At 36.9% G+C, this 19774-nt stretch overlaps 2 protein-coding genes across 2 annotated transcripts; one reads left to right on the top strand and one right to left on the bottom strand.

The window, feature by feature from the left end:
* The first annotated feature begins 1632 nt into the window (after window positions 1-1632).
* LOC137711572 (putative serine/threonine-protein kinase PBL15) lies at window positions 1633-5005 on the top strand. The gene is made up of 5 exons (XM_068450824.2): window positions 1633-2142; window positions 2996-3131; window positions 3225-3364; window positions 3576-3699; window positions 4389-5005. The coding sequence occupies exons 1-5, from the start codon at window positions 1711-1713 to the stop codon at window positions 4844-4846; spliced, it is 1290 nt and encodes a 429-aa protein (XP_068306925.2). The 5' UTR covers window positions 1633-1710; the 3' UTR covers window positions 4847-5005.
* Window positions 5006-13305: 8300 nt separating this feature from the next.
* LOC137710741 (protein NUCLEAR FUSION DEFECTIVE 4) lies at window positions 13306-18872 on the bottom strand. The gene is made up of 3 exons (XM_068449852.2): window positions 18330-18872; window positions 14297-15246; window positions 13306-14075 (listed from the first exon to the last, which is right to left on the bottom strand). Exons 1-3 carry the CDS (start codon window positions 18807-18809, stop codon window positions 13607-13609), a joined length of 1899 nt encoding a protein of 632 aa, XP_068305953.2. The 5' UTR covers window positions 18810-18872; the 3' UTR covers window positions 13306-13606.
* Between the last annotated feature and the right edge of the window lie 902 nt (window positions 18873-19774).

The raw sequence follows: 19774 nt of genomic DNA, 5'->3' as shown, positions 1-19774 counted from the left end.
AGGAGGGGATGGTAATGATGTTGCAGAGAGGTTGACGGGTGGGGAGAGAAGAGGTAAGGGCCACAAGGTAATACAGATCGCCACGTCGCTTACCCACACCAATCATCGCCTTCGAAACCAAGTCCTGCAAAACACACCAAGAAGGAAAGAAGGTTATGGAACACGATAATCCATCTGTAAGTTTACCAACCGATAAAAGGTCCACTCGGAAATTAGGGACACATAAAACATCCTTCAAAGTAACTGATGAATTTAAAAGAAGAGTGCCGGTAACAGTAATGGGAGCGGAAGCACCACTAGGCAAAGAAACAGGCGGCAAATGTGAAGGAGAACGATTAACCAAACATGAAGCGGAAGAAGTAATATGATCCGTAGCACCACTGTCAAGAATCCATTGACCATGACGAGAGGTGACAGGTAACAAACCTTGGGCAAAATCAGTAGTGAGCACGGCATTGGCTTGAGGAGGGGTGGTGGTGTCACGTAGAGCAGCTAGAACACGGGAGTGTTGCTCGGCAGAGAGGTCAGGCATGGCAAGCTGCAAGTCATGCAAAGTGGGCTGGGCCCCGTGCACTTGGTGGGTCGCTGGAGTAGAAGAGGAGGCGGGGGCCTGGGTGCCTTGCACGTGATGGGCCTGGGTGCCTTGCACGTGATGGGCCTGGGTGAAATTATGGGGCCGGGAAGCAGAAAACCGTGGCTGCCGGGGAGGACTGGAATGTGCATGGCTGCTGGAAGAACTGGAAGCAGTGGCACGGCGCGGTGGTCGCCACGGTTGGCCATGGAGGGGATGGCCAACGGGATAGCCATGAAGTTTATGGCAGGTGTCTCGGGTATGATAATCAAAATTGCAGTAGGTGCAGTGGAGGGGAGGACGAGCAGAGGAGGGACGGGACGGGCCACGAACAGCCATGGGAACGGCAGAGAAAGCTGCTGAAAAAAAAATAAGGGCTAGGGTTATAAACCTGCTCTGTATACCATGTAGAAAAAGGTATGTAGGCTAAAAAATATATTTGTTATTGATATGTGAATGTGGAAAAATGGAAGAGAATGCTTTTTTTCTCATTATGTTTCTGAACAAGATTACAAGGATATATATACATGATACAAGTGTGTAGGTAGGACAAGGTAGCCGTCCTAGTGTGTAGGTAGGACATGGTAGGACGGCTGTAGAGGACAAGGTAGCCGTCCTAGTGTGTAGGTAGGACAAGGTAGGACGGCTGTAGGACGGCTTGACGGCTGTAGGACTGCTTATTCTTCCAATAATAATATTATATACAATTACACAAGGACTCCAACCATATTCCTTATTTGTCTAACAATTTATGTATTTGTCATATATATATTATCATCTCTATTTGATTGGTTCTAACGCAGATAAAAGTGGGTTTGATGCAAAATTTGGTCATACCGTGTGTGTCCCTAAAGAAAAAGAAAGATTAAGATTTACTCAATTGCAGAATATTTTCTAACTTCTACAAGAAGACATTACGTAAAAGACAAATGACAAGTACGGATAATGTTAAAGAAGCAGATTGCAAACGAAATACAATTCCCCCATTTAGTAGAGTGGTTAGAGCAGTTGAAGAAAGAAAGTACACATCCTTCTCTGTTAAATTAGCTCACTTTTAGAACAAGAAACCATGGTTCAGGTGGTATTATTTGCATCAAATGCATATCTCTTTCCACTAACTATTCTCTTCTCCCCCAATAATGACGAGGCGGCAGCAGCAGCACTCAAAGCCTTGGAGACCATTCACAGCAAACTGCTGTTCAGCTGAAGACCAAACAATCTTTCGCAACTTCAGCAGGTGTAGGCCATCAAGGTCTGATATCTCCAAGGATGTTGCTCATCAACTGCCATCCTTCCGGAGGTTGTCTTTTTCTGATCTCAGCCGTTCTTCGTCCATACGGATCAACGAGGATCTTGCACAGTCTTTTGGGTCGGACTTGTATGATTTTCAACTGAGTGAGCTGCGTGCTGTGACTCAGAATTTTTCGGTCAATTTTTTGCTTGGAGAAGGTGGGTTTGGAACCGTGCATAAGGGTTATGTTGATGAGAATTTGAGGCAGGGTTTGAAGGCTCAGGCCGTTGCCGTTAAGCTCCTCGACATTGAAGGCCTACAAGGACACCGCGAATGGCTCGTAAGGATTTTTTAATTTTACTATATATTTTCTGCCATGATAAAGACATGTGAAGGAAAATAGAATATGCTACACTTACCATTTAATTGTACTATCTCTCTAATAGAGGTGAGGCTTCTAACATCTGAGTCCATCTTTATTAGAGAGATGTTATAAATGATGATACAAATAGTTTGTCAAGAACAGCAATTTTGAGAAAAATAATATTACTACGTACCATATATAACCGATTAAAAAAAGATAAGGTTAATTTAATAAATAACTATAGCGGTTACTATTTTTAATAATGATCATTTTTGAATTGTTCGAATAATAGTTTTTTTAGAAATGATCTTCATAAAGAGTTTCAACTTTTATAATATAAGAAGGATTGTCTGACAACTTAGGTTAAACCAACGATTTCTTATTAGTCATTAGTCCTTTCGGTTGTGTTTTTTCTTCGTCAAAGGTTCCTGAATTATTTTAATCATGTTTGTTATTTTTGTTTAATTTAATTCAGTTTGAATACTGTAAATAAAGAGAGATGTGTAAAAAGTTAAAATTAATGTGTAAAAATCACCTCAATTATTTTATCTAGGCCTTGACCAAAAGCAAGAGAGAAAGGAAAGACGCTAACCAGGCCGAAAGCAAGCAAACCATATCAACTTTTAGAAGATATTGACTAAAGCGTCCTCATATAAATAAATAAAGAGTTGTATGTGGACTAATCGCCAAATCTCAATAGGAAGCACATCTCTAATAAAATTATTTGATTTGAAAAAAAAAAGAAAAAAAAAAAAAGAAAAAGAGACTTTTCCAGTTAAGTTTTGGTAAGTTTTGACAAATTTATTCATAACTCATTAATTTGTTGCAGGCAGAAGTGATATTTCTTGGGCAGCTGAGGCACCAGAATTTGGTGAAATTGATTGGCTACTGTTGCGAGAACGAAGAAAGACTCCTTGTTTATGAGTTTATGCCTCGAGGCAGCTTAGAGAATCACTTATTCAAAAGTGCGTTTGCATAATATCTCCAGGTCCAACAATTATAATTATTTTTAATTACAGTTTTAGGGTTTATATAATTATTATCTGCTGTGAATGCAGGGCTTTCTGCAGTATCATTGCCTTGGGCCACAAGACTAAAGATTGCAATAGGAGCAGCCAAAGGCCTTGCTTTCTTGCATGGAGCTGAGACACCTGTTATATACCGGGATTTCAAAACTTCAAATGTCTTGGTAGATTCTGTAAGTGTAGCACTCGAGACATAGAGGGAGTTACTATTGACAATCTCAGAAAGTCATTTTACGAAATGAATATTTGACGACAAGTGCAATATTTCTTTTTATTTTTATAGTTTTTATATACAGCTATAGTAAAATGACAAAAACAAAACCTACTTTTGATTCCAGAGTATTTAAGTATTATATAAGCTGCATTTTTCTCTGTATTTGGTAGGATTTCACAGCAAAGCTGTCAGATTTTGGACTTGCAAAGATGGGGCCTGAAGGATCAGAAACGCATGTCACAACAAGAGTAATGGGTACCTATGGATACGCTGCCCCTGAATATGTCTCAACAGGTAGAATTTGAAAATGCTATATATATACATACATACTTCCCAACTTTTTTCTTCAGTACATATAGCCCCGTTTAGAATTGCTTTTTTAGTGCAATGAAGTGTGCATATGAGGAGTTTCGTATGCAGAGAAAGAAATTCTGTTAGGTTATATTAAGAATTTCTATCCAGGGTTACTGTTTAACTTTACGAATTAACTAGTTGATTTAATATTGATAGAAATGTAGATTTCAATCCAGTTCCATTAGAATATTTTAGAAAAATGGAAACTTCCTTTGACTATTGTCATATATTAAAAACTTATATATATACATACTTCCCAACTTTTTTCTTCAGTACATATAGCCTCGTTTAGAATTGTTTTTTTAGTGCAATGAAGTGTGCATATGAGGAGTTTCGTATGCAGAAAAAGAAATTACGTTAGGTTATATTAAGAATTTCTATCTAGGGTTACTGTTTAACTTTATGAATTAACTAGTTAATGACTTAATATTGATAGAAAAGTAGATTTCAATCCAGTTCCATTAGAATATTTTAGAAAAATGGAAACTTCCTTTGACTATTGTCTTATATTCTTATCATAGTGAGATGATAACGTCAATTAATAACTAGATGGGTCGACTGAGTCTAATTCAAAGGACCCATTTCATTAATCAAATGCATTGACATTTGGATGAATTTCAAATTTTCAGGGCAATTGACAACAAAATGTGACATCTACAGCTTTGGAGTGGTGCTGCTAGAATTGCTAACAGGAAAAAGAGCAATGGATAAATCGAGACCAAAGAGCGAGCAAAATCTGATTGATTGGGCAAAACCTTACCTGACTAGCAGTAGTCGGAGGTTGCGCTATATTATGGACCCAAGACTTGCTGGCCAGTATTCTGTCAAGGGAGCAAAGGAGATTGCCCATCTGGCATTACAATGCATAAGTATGAACCCTAAAGACAGGCCTAAAATGCCAACCATTATCGAGACTCTTGAAAGCCTTCAAAACTTGAAAGATATGGCCGTCGCTTGTGGACATTGGCCGGCATCACCAAAATCTGCTAGAAATGGGGTTTTTGGTAAAGCTAGAATGGATGGTCACAGAGTTGGGAATATCAGGAAATCGTCTCCAACTGCAACTGCAACTGCAAATCAGAAATAATCTCAAAGCTGAGCACTCTCGATGACTCAGGGCTATATATCAAGTGTGATATAGAAAGTGTGTGAAATTGTAAATTAAAAAGACGCATTTGAAACCCGAGGAATGTTTCGTTGCCTATGTAAATATATAAAGGCACATTTGGGATCGTTTTTTGTACAACTCAATCTGTACTTAATCATGCATCATAACAAGGCACGAACGACATACACAACTTATGGCAGAAATACCAGTATATGAAGAACAATTCAATATTAACACAATAGGTTTTCTGACCGAAAAAATCCTATGTGGGCTAAAAAACGGGGGTCCCCAAGGACTTCGGTCCACTAATGAAAATTAGGTCCGTACAATGTATACCACACAAGCTCAAATTGCTAAAACCAATTTAAAAAGCAGCTTGTATCTTTGTGCAACCTTCAATCATGCCTAAGAGCATTAAGCTCGGTCTTCATAAACCTGGTAGCTCCATCTTCTGAGCTCATCTCATGTGGCACTGGTGTGAGACACGAAACTGTGAAAATGATATGGAAATATGATATGCAAATTTAGATTCGAAACTACAAAGTTAGCTTCTTCAAACAAAACATTTAGAATGAAGAAATCAACTGAGAATCCCATATAGAGATCTATCAGAAGATTTTGAAATATGCTTGAGACTACACTACTTTAACCGAACATTCTCATGGAAGATTTTGGTGAGTTAGCACCCAATTTTAAGCAAGAGAAAATCATTTGCAACTAGGGTTTTCAAATAAGAACGAAGAAAGGAGAATAGCTAGAAAACAAAGAACAATCTCAAAGATGATCCTTTTCAACAAAAAATAAATAATCTTGAAAAGAAAGATTTAAGCAAGAATTTTCAAGGATAATTTTAAGATTTTCAATGAAGAACTTTATCCATGAAAATGCTCTATGATTCTAGAGTTTCTAAGCAACAACAAAACACCGTCACTATGAAGATGAATTTCGAACCACCCAAAACAAACAACCACCACCCCAAGGTTTTATCAAGATGCTTTTATTCTGGTTTAGCAGAAAAACAACACACAAGGACTTAATCTGAAGAAATCAAGGGTGAGAAACTCACTATCGAGTGTAGGGAGTCAGACAAGCCCACATGGATTTTCTTAAAAAGAGTGCTAGATTCACTAGCAAATCAGATGACTAGACAACTTTACTAGTCAAAATGCTTAAGAAACTCATGAAATGCATATGCATGAACAAACCTTCCAATGAAGCCACAACTTCAGATCTTCACACGATCAACTTGAACTTCTTGGATTGCAAGACCCCTAAGAACTAAATCATCTAACATAATTGAGGTTTGAACTTGTGTGATGTAGAAATACAGAGGAAAGACTTAATCATTGACAAGGAAAGCCAAAAACAACTAAACCTAGACTTTAAAAAGGTATATTCAGATCTTATCGTGTCAGTTAGCATTCAACAAGGGGAAAAAAAAGGGTTAGTTTCCTATTTAGATTCTAATAGGAAAATCGGGGGAACTATTTCATAGTATAATTAATAGACCTCTACTCTCATAAAAAGCATCTTAAACTAAGACCTATTGTTAGTGATGCATTAAGCTTTTGACAAAAAAGGAGAGATTCTACTATATATATATATATATATAGAAAACTTCATTTTAATCCCTGAATAAAATTAACTTTTCAATAATACTGTATTGAAGATTAAAAATTAAAATTAGTCATTTGACTCATGTCCACGTCAGATTATATAGTCCATGTCATATTTAATTATTTTTTTACAAATTTGTTGTATTTTTAGTTTACCTATATTGCCCTTAGGTATAGATAAATGCCTAAATGAAAAAACCTAATTGGCCGTACCGAATGGAGGGGACCTAACTAACCGTACTGAATGGAGAGGACCTAAACATACACAACGTACCTAACTGCCCATTCCAAACCTAAGGGACCGTACAAAAATTACAAAAATATATGATTGCATTGCACAGCCAGCAAAGTCTTTAGGCCATATCCTCATTCCCTTCCCAACTAAGATGCACAATACGCTATTTTTCAATGAGCTTTCATCACTCTGCTTCACATCCTATTCTACTTGCAATTTTGCAGTGTTTTCAATCTCATTTACTCAAATGCTTTCATTTTTTCTAATAGTCCTGCACTCAATAAATTAAAAATGAGTCAAAGGATAAACGAAAGGAACTAATTTGTATGTAGAGAAAATTACTGTAACGGAAACCATATAGTGTACCTAACTAACCGTACTGAATGGTGAGGTCCTAACTGACCATACCAAATGGAGGGGACCTAATACCGTACCGAATGAAACAAGCACCAAAACATACAAAATCTCCACAGAGGCCTTTCAACAAACACTTGGTGTGCATTGGAAAAGTCAATTCTTGCTAAAACATTGAAACTTACAGGACCAAAACATGCACACCATACGAAACAAGCTATACAATTACCACCCCGTGTGTGTTGATTTTGACAGCTAAACACATATTCCACACCATATAGCTTATGCTTATGACAAAGAACAGCATGTTTGTGAGAGTAGACAGCATGTTTGAAAATTTGAAAATTTTCATTGATTACGACTTCAATACCGGATGAAACAGCCTCCCCGCTCTCTAATGTTGACTGTTACGAATCTAACATATAAGAACAAAATTGTTGAGGTTGCAGTTCTAACATTTAAGATGGCAGGCATGTAAATAGTGGTAAAAACTGTGGTATTTGTATAGATGACATGTTAATATATTTGAGGCTTTTATTATTCTTACAAAGTTAATCTGGAATCTTTTATAAACCTATTTAACCATTATTGTGTTCAAATTTCTGTCGATATACGATATGGGAAGGTTTCGTCTTTCTCAACTTTACATTCGAGAACGACAAAGACACATGACAGTAACAAGAAAGATCGCTTGTAGCCATATTGTCGACAATAGTCTCATAATACCTAAATTGAGACGAGTACTACAAGTTTTATAAATAAAAAAAATTAATGGCGCACCAATGGATGGTGTCGTCACAAGATGAGCATAATACATGACTAAGGGTAAAAAAAGTATAAAATTAATCTATTTCTTGTAATGCTTCACGAACTTTTCAGAAGAGGCACGACAGTTGTCATAATATTTTGCTTTAATTTTGTTCATTCCACAAACATAAAATAAATATTCAAGTCAAATCAACAAACTAAAGTAGTATTGAGGCATCGAAGCAAATATATCGTACTCTAACTCATTGAAAAGATCTCACATTTAGTTTTCTGCCTAAGAAGGAGAAGAAGCAGGTGGGGCGGAAGTTGCAATGAAACATAATGAATACAAACTCGGTCAATTCTTTCTAGAATTTCATCTTTGTTGCTATAGTGTTCATGTGCAAAAGTGTTATTCACAAGAATAAAATGGCACAGTCTTCCCAACGCTACAAGAGCCCTGCAACTTTTGTTAGTAATCACCCGTCCTAAGAAAATATAGGTATACACGTCTCATGCATACTTTATACTGAAATATTTTTTGCACTCAACCACAAGATCCGTTGAAAATGCACTACTCGCCAAAAGCAAAATTACCATAATTAAAAATATGTTTAATCCGACCATAATGCTTAAGAGAATGGGCAATTTTTTATTTCTCCAAGCACGATCTATTGGATAGATTTGAAGTTAAGGTAAGAAGCTCTACGCTTATAAAGGATGAGGTATAGGTTATTTGTGAAATAAAAAATGCATTTAAAAAAAAAATATGCTGCGTATATATTTAACTGATGTGAGGCATCAAAATGAGAATTTCTAAATATGGTATTTATTTGGGATGAAATAAATTATTTAAATTTCAATAATCACATGTAATGTGCCACAATTATTAATTATTTCCTATATATATATATATATATATATATCTTGAACAGAATTTATGACAAATCTACGTTTATAAGATCCTTTGAAGTACTCTCATCACACGCTTTGTTATACCATTGCCAAAATTACGATTATAAATTAGTAAAAGCATGATATTTCTAATTCTTAATTTATTCATGATTTTTCTTTTCTGGCAAATAAAACGAAAGACTATAATATAATGATACATCCAAATCAAGCTAAACAACAATACAACTCACGTTCAAATTCCACAAAGAAAAGCAATCTGACCCAACAACCACAAGAAAACAAGGGATGCCAGACACGCCTAACACACACCGACGGGTGCACTAATTTGACTAGAACAAAAAAATGTTGGACTCGTAACTTGAATGATGCCACACCACAAGTCGGGCTCATATGATCAGTTTCTGAAATTGGAATCTAGATATGCAAAGAGACAATTTTAAAAGTCATTATGTACTCTGAAAATGAAGAAATATAGAAGAGAAAATACACTTAAAAAGGTAAGTGGTTGATAGGACTTTTTTTCTAGAAATCGCTGTTTTTCGGGTTCAAAATTTTCACCTTTATTTAGAAAATGAGGATAAATTGATGTTTCTAAAATGCCCGTAACCGCTATATATATGTACGTTAATAAATTGGGAACCAATTAAGAAGCCGATCAAATTTTCCATATATCGTGTAAAAACGATACCAAGTTCCTACGGAAAATTAATTTGTAATACGAAATCTATAGTCTAATTAATCACGGGTAAGTACAAAATGTTTCATTTTTTATACAAAGAAACAACCTCTCGTATGCTAATGCCATCTTTCTTGCCGTAAACATGGAATTTGCATATTCCCGGCAAGCTTTTCCTCTTTGAGCTGCCCTCCTTGGCCCTTCATTCACAGCCAACTCCAAAGCCTCCAACAATGATTCGACGTTCGGAGAGAACATGAAGCCGAACTCATCATCCACAACAATAGTACCCTTGATGCTCGGAAACCTTGACGCCATCACCGGCTTCCCACTCATCATTGCCTCCATTAAAGTAAGATCAAGACCTTGCGGTCGAAGCGTTGGATTCACAAAGATATCGATGCCATTATAGAATGCGTGTAATTTGGATGGACTCATAGACCCAAGAACAAGAACTTGAGGCCCCATATCCTTGTACCTTCCTTCCCATGGTCCCGAACCAGCCACGATCAAATACACATTAGGATTCTTAGCTATGAGCTTTGAGAATGCTTCGTATAATATAGGATGGCCTTTGTCTTTCACTAATCTTCCGGCCACTCCGAATACCAAACTAGCATTTTTAGGCACGCCGATTGCATACCTAAACTCTTGGCCTAGGTTATCATCTACGCCAAAGTCGGCTTCGTTAACACCGTTGACAATCACATGCACTCTTTTGTTTGGTATTTGGTAGACATCTCTTAGCATCTCCCCACAACTATCACTTATAGCAACATGATGGGCATAGTTATGGAAGAATCGTATCTCATTTAAAACTTTTGGGACAACCCCTTGAATGCTTTGGTTGAAAGATGGGGAGATAGGCTCACTAGGCTTGCGCGTCAAGTCTTGGAAGATGCCGGAGTGTAAGCTTTCGAGGGCAATCCCATGCCATGACACTGCGAGGTTTGGGAGATTTCGCGCTAGCCAATGAGGTAGCGCCACGCTTTCGGAGTGAACTACATCAAAATTTTCACGTTGGTTTTCTTCTAAAAACTGCTCCCATGCTTTGTTGTAACGCCAATGACCGGGGTCTCCCTCGTGGAAGTGGATGTAGGGTGACGATGGACTCGGACTTCCATGTTGGTTGTCGAGTTTGATCAGCTCCTTGGAAGGGACTGGGGAGGTGAACACATGGACCTGATGGCCGAGGAGGGAGAGAGCTGTGTGGAGAGTGTGGGCGTGGCGCTCCATGCCACCCGGGACGGTGCCAATAGGCCATTTTCTTGAGAAGACAGCGATTCTGAGGGCGGTGGGTCGAGGACGGTCTTGAAGAAAGGGAAGGCGGTTCCAGGCGAACTGAGCGGCACGGAGATCGCCAGACCACGTGGGGCCAGGGTGGGTGGAAAAAGTGGTGGTGCAAAGAGAAGTTGTGGTGGTGGTGCGGAGGAGGAAAAGGGCGGGGATGGTGAAGAGGACAATGAAGAAGAGGGTGGTGCAAAGATTTGATTGGGAAGAGGAAACCATGAATTTCTTGGGTTTGTTGTTGGAGGCCATATTGGTTGGGAATTGAATGGGAAAAAAGTCTGAAATATGATGTTTGGATGTATTGTTGCTTTGAATTTTTATAAAATTATATGGCTGGCTTTGTGGGAAAGTGGGGAGGTGCCCACGCACTGAAGTCTGAAGCAAGTGCGACTCGTTTGGAATTTCTTTGAGTGCGTTTCTAACGCCCTCTTTTTGAAAAAAGTAAAAAGAAAGAAGGAATTTTCATGTGCTATAAGCATGAATATTGTTGACTTGTTTAAGGGTTGGTTGATATATTTTAAATGATATGTTACGGTCTTGATGACTCATGTGTGTTGTCATATAGTTCATTTATAATTATCATAATTTACACAATGAAAATACTACATCAATTTAAAATTTGACACAAACAGATATTAGTAGGGGAGAATTAAATTTAGAATCTCGCAAGACCCCTCACTTATTTCTAAGTTGATGGACTTTGGTGCTATATGGGGTGTAGTTGAGTGAGAATATAGGAGCTTATTAAATTAGGCCATGGAAGTTACACAAGGTTATATACTTTGGTAAGTCATCTAGTTGACAGCAACTTATTATATGGAAATGGTTCACGACAACTGTAACCTTCCGATCTAATAATCAATGTCATCTAGAAAAATACTCACACATGGCATCATGTTATTGAATCATAATGCTTTCTGGTGGTAAACTTATTCTGTCTAAATCCTTCTCAACTTCATGGCCAAATCTTAGGGTTCATATGTGTGTGGTTTCGTTGTGTTTGACTTCTAAGACTTCAAGTAGACGCATCTGCATGTGGATTTTGACTTCGACACTAAGCCAGGTTTTTGGGTAATTTGCGAGGCACGTATTTGATTTGAAAAATCCAAGCACATTGGATTTTCTTTTCGAATTTGTTAAATAATTAATCATGTTAGTCAACCATGCATGTAATTCGCAAGGCTCTTATGCAATTGCTTGGTAGTTAATAAAGCAGTTTATTGGTACCTTTGCTTTCTCACTGTCAGCGCCACCACCGAATTCCAATTTGTAAATAAACAAAAGTTTTTTAGTCAAAATGGTTTTTGAGATTTGCATAACTCCTCATTTTGATTTCTGAGATTTGAAATTGATTGAATTAGTCCCTGAGTTTATCTACAATCAGTCATTTTGATCTTGCCTTAAAAAATCTTCATAAAATAAGGATAAAATCATAAAAGTACCCTCAATTTTTGTCAAATTATTTTGGCCTATTGTTTATTAACTTGGGGGTAATTTTGTCATTTTGATCTTTATTTAGCATAAGTTTTTTCATCGAAGGACCAAAATGATTGATAATGGACAATCTCATGGACCACTTCTATTGATTTTAAATCTCAAGGACCAATGTGAGAAGTTATGCCAATCTCAGACTATTTTGACTAAAAAGCCATAAACAAACCTATACTGTTTGATTCATATCAATCACCATTAAAATGGACCAGACTTGAAGAAATATTATTGGACTGTTGATTCATATATATAAAACTACGCTACCTTAGAAAGAAAATACATCTAAATATTGTATGAAATAACACAAAAAATAACTATATCACGTATAGCACTTCACTTGTTAGGGCAGCAAAGTGAGTGTAGAATTTAGAGAAATGGATGTACTGATGTCACAAAGTCAATGACTTGAGATACAAGTAAGGTTATTTGATTTACAATACAAAGATAACTAGGAGAAGTAATCCTGATGTAACCCTAAAAGTTAACATCTTCTCCACAAACATGGTGGCCTTGAGAAAAGTTTGGAGCAAAGAAGAAGGTTCACTCACGGTTTGATGAACTGAAGGGACAAAACTTGTCCTAGTGAGTGCAAAGCTTGACTCGCTCACGAATAAAATGATTATCAAGATCAATATGCTTAGTTCAATCACGAAAGACATGATTAGCAGTCATTTTAATAGTACTAAGGTTGTCATAAAACAAAGTGAAGTGTGTAGCCAAATGGGTCAGTTCTTCCTTATGCACGCATCATGCGCAATCCTTTATGCTATTATTGATATTAATATTACTCTTTACTTAATCCAAACACGACCAAAATAGTTGTTTGTCAAAGACTACACCTAAAACCATTATTTGACAACGACAATTGACAATCAGTGATGATAAGCCAGCCTAACCAAGGTAGATTAATTTTTAATAATATAGTTTTCAAAGCGGGCCGGATCAAGATTAACATTTGGGCCGATCTGGGATTTCAAACCCTTGGCCCAGCCGTGTAAAACCCAACAACGGGCCGGGTTCAGGCAAGCCCACTACTGGCCGAACTAAGAATGCAGATATAACGTTCAAAAGAAAAACCTAATCTATTTATTGTAGAACAAATGGAACATGAATCTAAAGCATAATCAAAACTCTCTTATAAAAAATAAAATTTATAAAAAATTTATATAATAATTAATAAAAAAAAAACCATAACCAATTTCTTGGTTAACCAACATGTAAAAATACGTTGTTGATGTATTCCCTCAATAGTGTCCTCATCATCAATACACCCCCAGATTAGCTAGAATATGAACTGATTCATTGATTCAATCGACAATCAAACTTTTTGCCGGAAAGTACGCTCCTCCTCTACCTCCAAAAGTTAGCAAGAACCTGAGAAACGTGTTATCTTTTGCCTCCAACAACATTCCATGTTAGAAGAGTTGTGTTGAACGATTATGTTCAAAATGATCATACGCATGTCGGGTTCTTAAGAATAACAGCACACTTGAACCTAACCCAAGAACCGATATGCATGCCCACCACACAAAGGTAAAGAAGTAGCAGTCCCTCCCCATGCACACAATCGAATCAGTCCTTAAGATATTTAGGTTAGAGCTCACGTTGGAATCATAAACGATGGCTGCGAGAAAGCCATAGACGAGCGAACCAATGGGTATGTTGGTAATAAGAATGTTGTGGTTAACACCTACGCTGTTAGGCCCGAACAACTCCGATGTGATTGAAACAGCTGCTGCGAAAATGAATCCAGAGCTCAATCCGATTAGTGCAGTGCCTGTGTGCAAAGCCAAGCTACTGCTTGATAACGCTAGCAACAAGAAGGCAACTGGGGTTGGTAAAAGTGCAATTGTCAACCATCCGGTCCTTGCAAAATAAAATTTCCTGCAAAATATTGGTAAAAACATTTTGTTAGTCTTGCTAATCAAAGATGTAAAAATTGCAAAAGTTTGCAAACAAAATACTGAAGTGATCAGACTTCGGATTATATTAGACCACACGATACGTCGTCACACATTAATTTCACAGGTACATTACGATATGTCATCAATTGATGTAATTTACAAAAATAAGGCAAAGAAGAAGTGTGCATTATCAATACTTACGCACGTATGTAGTCTGGTGCAGCTGAGAGCAATCGGCCAAAGAAGGAAAATGATGAATAAAGTGTGACAAGGGTTGAAGTCTTGGAGCTCTGTCCTAACGATTGAGCTATCTGCCCTAGATTGTTGCTGTACACAAGACCAATAGTACCTCCACAAAAATACGAGACGTAGTATAGCCAAAAATCAAGCCTTCGTACAAGCGCTCGTGCTGTGTGGTCTTCCCCAAGCATTACCAACTGATCTTTGCCCACAATTGCCCCACAACACCCTTCGGTGCTCTGATATCCGCTCTTCTGTCTAAATGACAAAGTTGAAGGAGATCTTTCGTTATTGTTCAAGAGGTGACCAACAGATCCATTCCCATAATTCATACTGTTCTCACGTGAAAGAAGCTCTTTATGAAGCTCAAGATCATCAACATCAACAAGAACGAAGCCCCAGCCTTCAAAGCGGATTCTAGAATGGATGACACGATGAACCCAACTTCTAGCGTAGACAATGCCAGGTATGCACAGAGGGAAAATGAGTAGGAAAATGGCACCGCCTAAGAGGAGACGAGCTGTTGTTGTATCATATGAGGTTGAACTAAAGAGAAGAAGGTAAACACCAGTTAGGACAGCTAAGATATTCAAAAGGAGAAATATGAGGGAGTCGCGGCGAACTCCATCAGGTGGGAGAGGCTCTAGAGTGGGTTGGCGGAGAATCGGGATCAATGCCGCTACTGAAGTGAGAAGGGGAATGACAGCATTCAAAAAGAGAAATAAAGAAGTTGACGATGAGTCAATTGCATCGGCTACAAGGTTGTATAAGGCTGCACTTACACCATTGAAGCTTACTGTGAGTGATATTGCTAAGGGTTGATTAGCTGGGAAGTTCCGAATGCAAAGAACGAAACATACGGTGTTGAACCAACAGATGCTACACCCAGCCAACAAACACAGAAGAAATATCTGCCACCCACAAGTTCCATAATAAGACAAGTTAGAGCTATACCCATGAAAAACACTCAGGCAAAATTACACCAATACAATTGTCTACTATAATAGGTCTATGTTGCAAATTTTCAGTTGGAAAATTGCAGCAAGACCTACAATTCCATTCTTCTGATAAGTTGCATGTGATTCATGCGCGACCATTGAAATGGCCATGTTGAAATCACATGTAAATTTTTGAACGGCAAAATAAATGGTCAGATATGACACATTAAAACAATATTTTTATAAGATGGCATTTGTAGTCAATTATTTATTTTCAGCTGGAAAAATTGAAAATAAATCTATAACTATGGCTCATATTATATTAGATATAGACAAAACAATTAAATTAAACAAAAAAAATGATTAAATTAAACAAATCTATCACATGGAATGCATATTGACAAGTACTCTTAGATCCATATGAGGTTGATTAACAATACAGCCATGAATCGATCACATGGAATGTTTGGAAAAGTGGTCGGAGGATTAATTAGTCGATAAAAAATTGGAGCAACAAACAGTTTTATTGACACATCAAACTCTCGTACTCGATCAAAACGATGACATGCAAGCATGCAAATGCAAGAAATTGTTGGTGTAGATTCTTAACGTCGACCTAACAGTGTAAAAGCTGAATGCAAACTCTCACCAATCACTATAAATAAGTTATTAACTATAACTAAGGATAAAACAGAATTCAATTAGGCTTGGCATTTCTTTATTCGGTAAGTTCGTAAGCAATGAACAAAAAACTTTATTGTGATCCAGAGTATTTTCATAGTAAGAAATAATAAAGACTTAAATAGATTACTTGTTGAGACACATGCATCGATATTATCTACCATGATTCAGAGTCACGTGCCAAATGAACTGAAATTATATCTTTTTACTTTTTCTTTTTAGATTTTTCGTACAAAGCTACGAAACAATTTACTTTAGAAAAAACACTTAGAACTTTTTTTCTTTTCTAATTTACTATTGTCTTATTACCTTTTGAATAAAAAGGGGAAAACAGAAACTAATTTGTATGAAGATTTTGTTGTCTCAGACGGAAAGATGACGAAGATTTTGTTGGTACACTAACACCAAAAAACAATAAAAGAAACAAAACTAGAGAAAGAAAAAGACAAGAAATGGTAAAGAAAGGTGAGAAAAAAGAAAAGTGAACAAAAACCAAATATTGACAACTCCAGGAAGTTACCAAGTAGCCTCGTTCCAACAAATCTGCTTATCATAGCCAATGCGGTACCCTTTTTCTGCAAATATTATGGCACAAAATTGAAGCTAATATTGAAGGGAAGCTTATTCCAACAGAATTTTGTTTCATCACTAAAAAAACTTAAAAATTCATTTTTGTTCATAAAATTTAATGATGCTTGATTGTGTAAGTTGGGCTTGGCGGCCGGATCATGTTTGTCATGTTTGTGGCACATTCGATATTTTAACAGATCATGTTATATCAAACTCATTAATATGAACGGTTAATATGACTTGACTCGAAATCGGCCTGTTAAAATTAATGGGTACTAGACCCGACCCATTTTTTTTTTTTTTAAGGTTGTGGAGCCTTCTTCAAAAGTCCCACTCACTATTTAATGAAATTTTTAATTACATGTTTGCCTATTTGTAAAATAAATAAAGACTTTAATAGTTATATAATAATAATAATGTCGTATTTTATGCAGGTGTTTTTAAATTTGTATGAGGTCTCGAAAAAGTATGTGATGTAAATTAAAATGGATCAAACCTATGGATCAAACCCATGGATCAAACCTATGTAACCCCCCCTCCTCCGTACCAAACCTATGGATCGCTGAAAAGGTTGAGGGGATGAGAGCAGTAAAATGGATACTTCTAGAAGGCAGGCGACTGAGCTCTTGTGTTATCCCGTCGAATCCAATTGAATTTTTTATTTTTAATACGAAACAGTCATGTATTTCTTATGTTAGATGGCAGATCAAATTATATCACGATCATGGCCTTAATTTTAATTTTACATATTATTTGTTTATAATTTTATGTATACATTAGAGATTATTTTAAAAATAATATCGAATGAAAAAATAACATTGAACTTATACCACGGGTGAGATTTTAATGTGGATATGAAAATAAAATACTGAGCGGTCTAGCAACTCTCTTAAAACTTTACCAAAAGTCTATTTTCAAACTATAGTCCTACGCAGACCCCACTCACCGTCAATAAAGAAAGAAAAAGGCAAGGTGATATTTTCTTTCTGGAGGCGGCGTTGCCCTCGTGATTTTTCTATCTCCTCCTATTTCATGTTTAAGTTACGTTAATATTTTATATTTATATTATTTTTATTTTATTATCTTTATAAAAAAATCAATATAAAATATTGACATGGTATAAAATAACACAAAATATAAAAAAAATAAGAAGAGCACCCAAATAGAAGGACAGACAATCTGCCTCCTTTCTTCTTTGTATAATTTTACTATAAAATAAATAAAGGAGAGGAAGAACTTTTTTTCTTTAATTCTAAATTTGAGAAAATGAAATGAAGAACTTTCAAGTAAAAGGAAACAGAAAAAGCACTATTGTGGGGAGAGCAGCGATTTCCGGTGGTTGAACGAAGTACATCCACCCTAAACAAGCAACGCTCGTCTTTGAGAGTGGTAACATAAAACTACTTCTTCCACCCATAAGAAACAAACAAAAACAGAGAAAATCCTAAATACAAAATTAGGGATTGAAGAAAGATTGGAACAAAACAAATCAACACCAAATTGCAATAACAACACAAATAGATGAACTCCGAACTATTCGTAATACTTGACTGCACAAAATAATATGAAATTTTCTACATCCAAGTTCGAATCTCTGTTCCATATTTTAGATTAGATTAAATCAACACTCGATCAAATAAACAAAATACAAATATAGGAACCTAAATACCCAATTAATTAAAAATCACATAAAACATGGCAAATGTCATGAGAATTTTAATAAATTAGAGGTGGAAGGAGGAGAATGAAAAACAAACAATTAATTTGAAAAAAGGATAAGATTAAATTAAATTAAACGTACGTACCAGGATATATGGCAAGGAAATGATTTGGCGAATGACAAGCCACTGCATGCCGTAACCGATGAGTCCCATGAAGGCGGACATGAACAGCACAACCCAGAGAGGAAGATACATGAGAGCCAGCCCCGACGACCACCCCAACACCTTCCCCAGATCAGACGCCGTCGCCAGGTAATTCAACTGCACTTGCGAGATCCCCAGAACCGACTTCAACGACGACGAATACGACGAGAAGTCGAAGTTCGTCCCTGTAAATGCCTGAATCCATATTGTAGCCACCAGAATCATCCATTTTCTCGACTGCCCCGCCATCAGAATTGCCCTGAAAAATATTTGGTGTTTAGGAATGTCAAAGCCGCCAGCGCCAGCGCCAGCGCCTCCTCCCAGCCGCAAAGACCACCACGACGGTTGTTGTCGTGGTTGTGTGTCGCTGCTGGTTGCGTTGTTTGGTTTGCGTCTCCCAGTCTCCCTACGTGGCCTCATTTATAGGCCAACGATCACATATCCCTTTATGTGGGACCCCATAGTTGCTCTCTCTTGTCTCGTCATATAATTGTTTTTTTTTTCTTGAATCAAATACTTAATGAAGATTTTACAATAGTTTAGGGTCAGGTCGGTTGAACATGCGTCCGTAGATAAATTTTGGCTATTGATATAAATAGAGCTAAAATGCATCAACGCTTAAAATGAGCGCTTGTCGATTGGCTTCACAAGCTTTATATAGATTAACTCAAACTGTTAACATACATGTGAGGTTTAAAATGCATTTAAGTTCAAAATAAACGCTTACATGCAGGAAAATACGGATAATAATAATTTCTTCTTTTACTAAATTTTCTTTTGGGTAAATATTTTTAACCAACAATGAGGCTCTATAATCGTGATAACGTGGCAACATGTGACATTTGACATGTGACAGAGGCATCCGAGGGCAGCCGGAAGACCACTTGGCTTGGATCACTTGATTTGTACAATGAGTTGTGAAAACCCAAACAATCTCTCTCTCTCTCTCTCTCAATTTATTAATCCGAGGGGGATTCCCACCCGACCTCGTACATATGCTGTGTGGTGGTGATCATGTTGATTGTTCGAGGAGGGGAATCCACAAATTAAAAATATATGTGTGCAGGTGTATAATAAGTTATTCCCCTCGCTGAGGTTAACGTCTCTAATGCACATGCAAATCCTCAAATATATTCTCTTACTTTTGTTTGTGCCCTAATTATTGGAGAGATCAACGAATCTAATATATATATATATATATATATATATGATAATACTTCGAAGATTATTAGGTCATTTCTGACAAAATTCTTGTTTGAGTCACATTTTAACACATGGTATAGTTCATGTGGTTGACAATAATGTAATTTTGAGCTAATTCCGATGAAACTTCCGACAAGGATTCTTTGTTCTTGAATATCTCTACCAGGTTAATGCCGGCCGGC

This window comes from Pyrus communis, chromosome 6 (assembly GCF_041283825.1).
Source record: "Pyrus communis isolate YQ-2024b chromosome 6, ASM4128382v1, whole genome shotgun sequence".
NCBI classification, from domain to species: Eukaryota; Viridiplantae; Streptophyta; class Magnoliopsida; order Rosales; family Rosaceae; genus Pyrus; species Pyrus communis.
Note: the sequence above shows the minus strand (reverse complement) of the source record. Positions and strands in the feature narration are given on the sequence as shown.

What these genes read in the sequence shown, in the direction of transcription:
- LOC137711572 (XM_068450824.2), top strand. Translation starts at nt 1,711, where the DNA reads ATGACGAGGCGGCAGCAGCAGCACTCAAAGCCTTGGAGACCATTCACA. An exon ending in AAGGACACCGCGAATGGCTC is followed by an intron (nt 2,143 to 2,995) that starts GTAAGGATTTTT and finishes AATTTGTTGCAG; the next exon opens with GCAGAAGTGATATTTCTTGG. An exon ending in CCCTGAATATGTCTCAACAG is followed by an intron (nt 3,700 to 4,388) that starts GTAGAATTTGAA and finishes TCAAATTTTCAG; the next exon opens with GGCAATTGACAACAAAATGT.
- LOC137710741 (XM_068449852.2), bottom strand. Translation starts at nt 18,809, where the DNA reads ATGAGGCCACGTAGGGAGACTGGGAGACGCAAACCAAACAACGCAACC. An exon ending in TTTCCTTGCCATATATCCTG is followed by an intron (nt 15,247 to 18,329) that starts GTACGTACGTTT and finishes TGTGGGTGGCAG; the next exon opens with ATATTTCTTCTGTGTTTGTT. An exon ending in GCACCAGACTACATACGTGC is followed by an intron (nt 14,076 to 14,296) that starts GTAAGTATTGAT and finishes AATATTTTGCAG; the next exon opens with GAAATTTTATTTTGCAAGGA.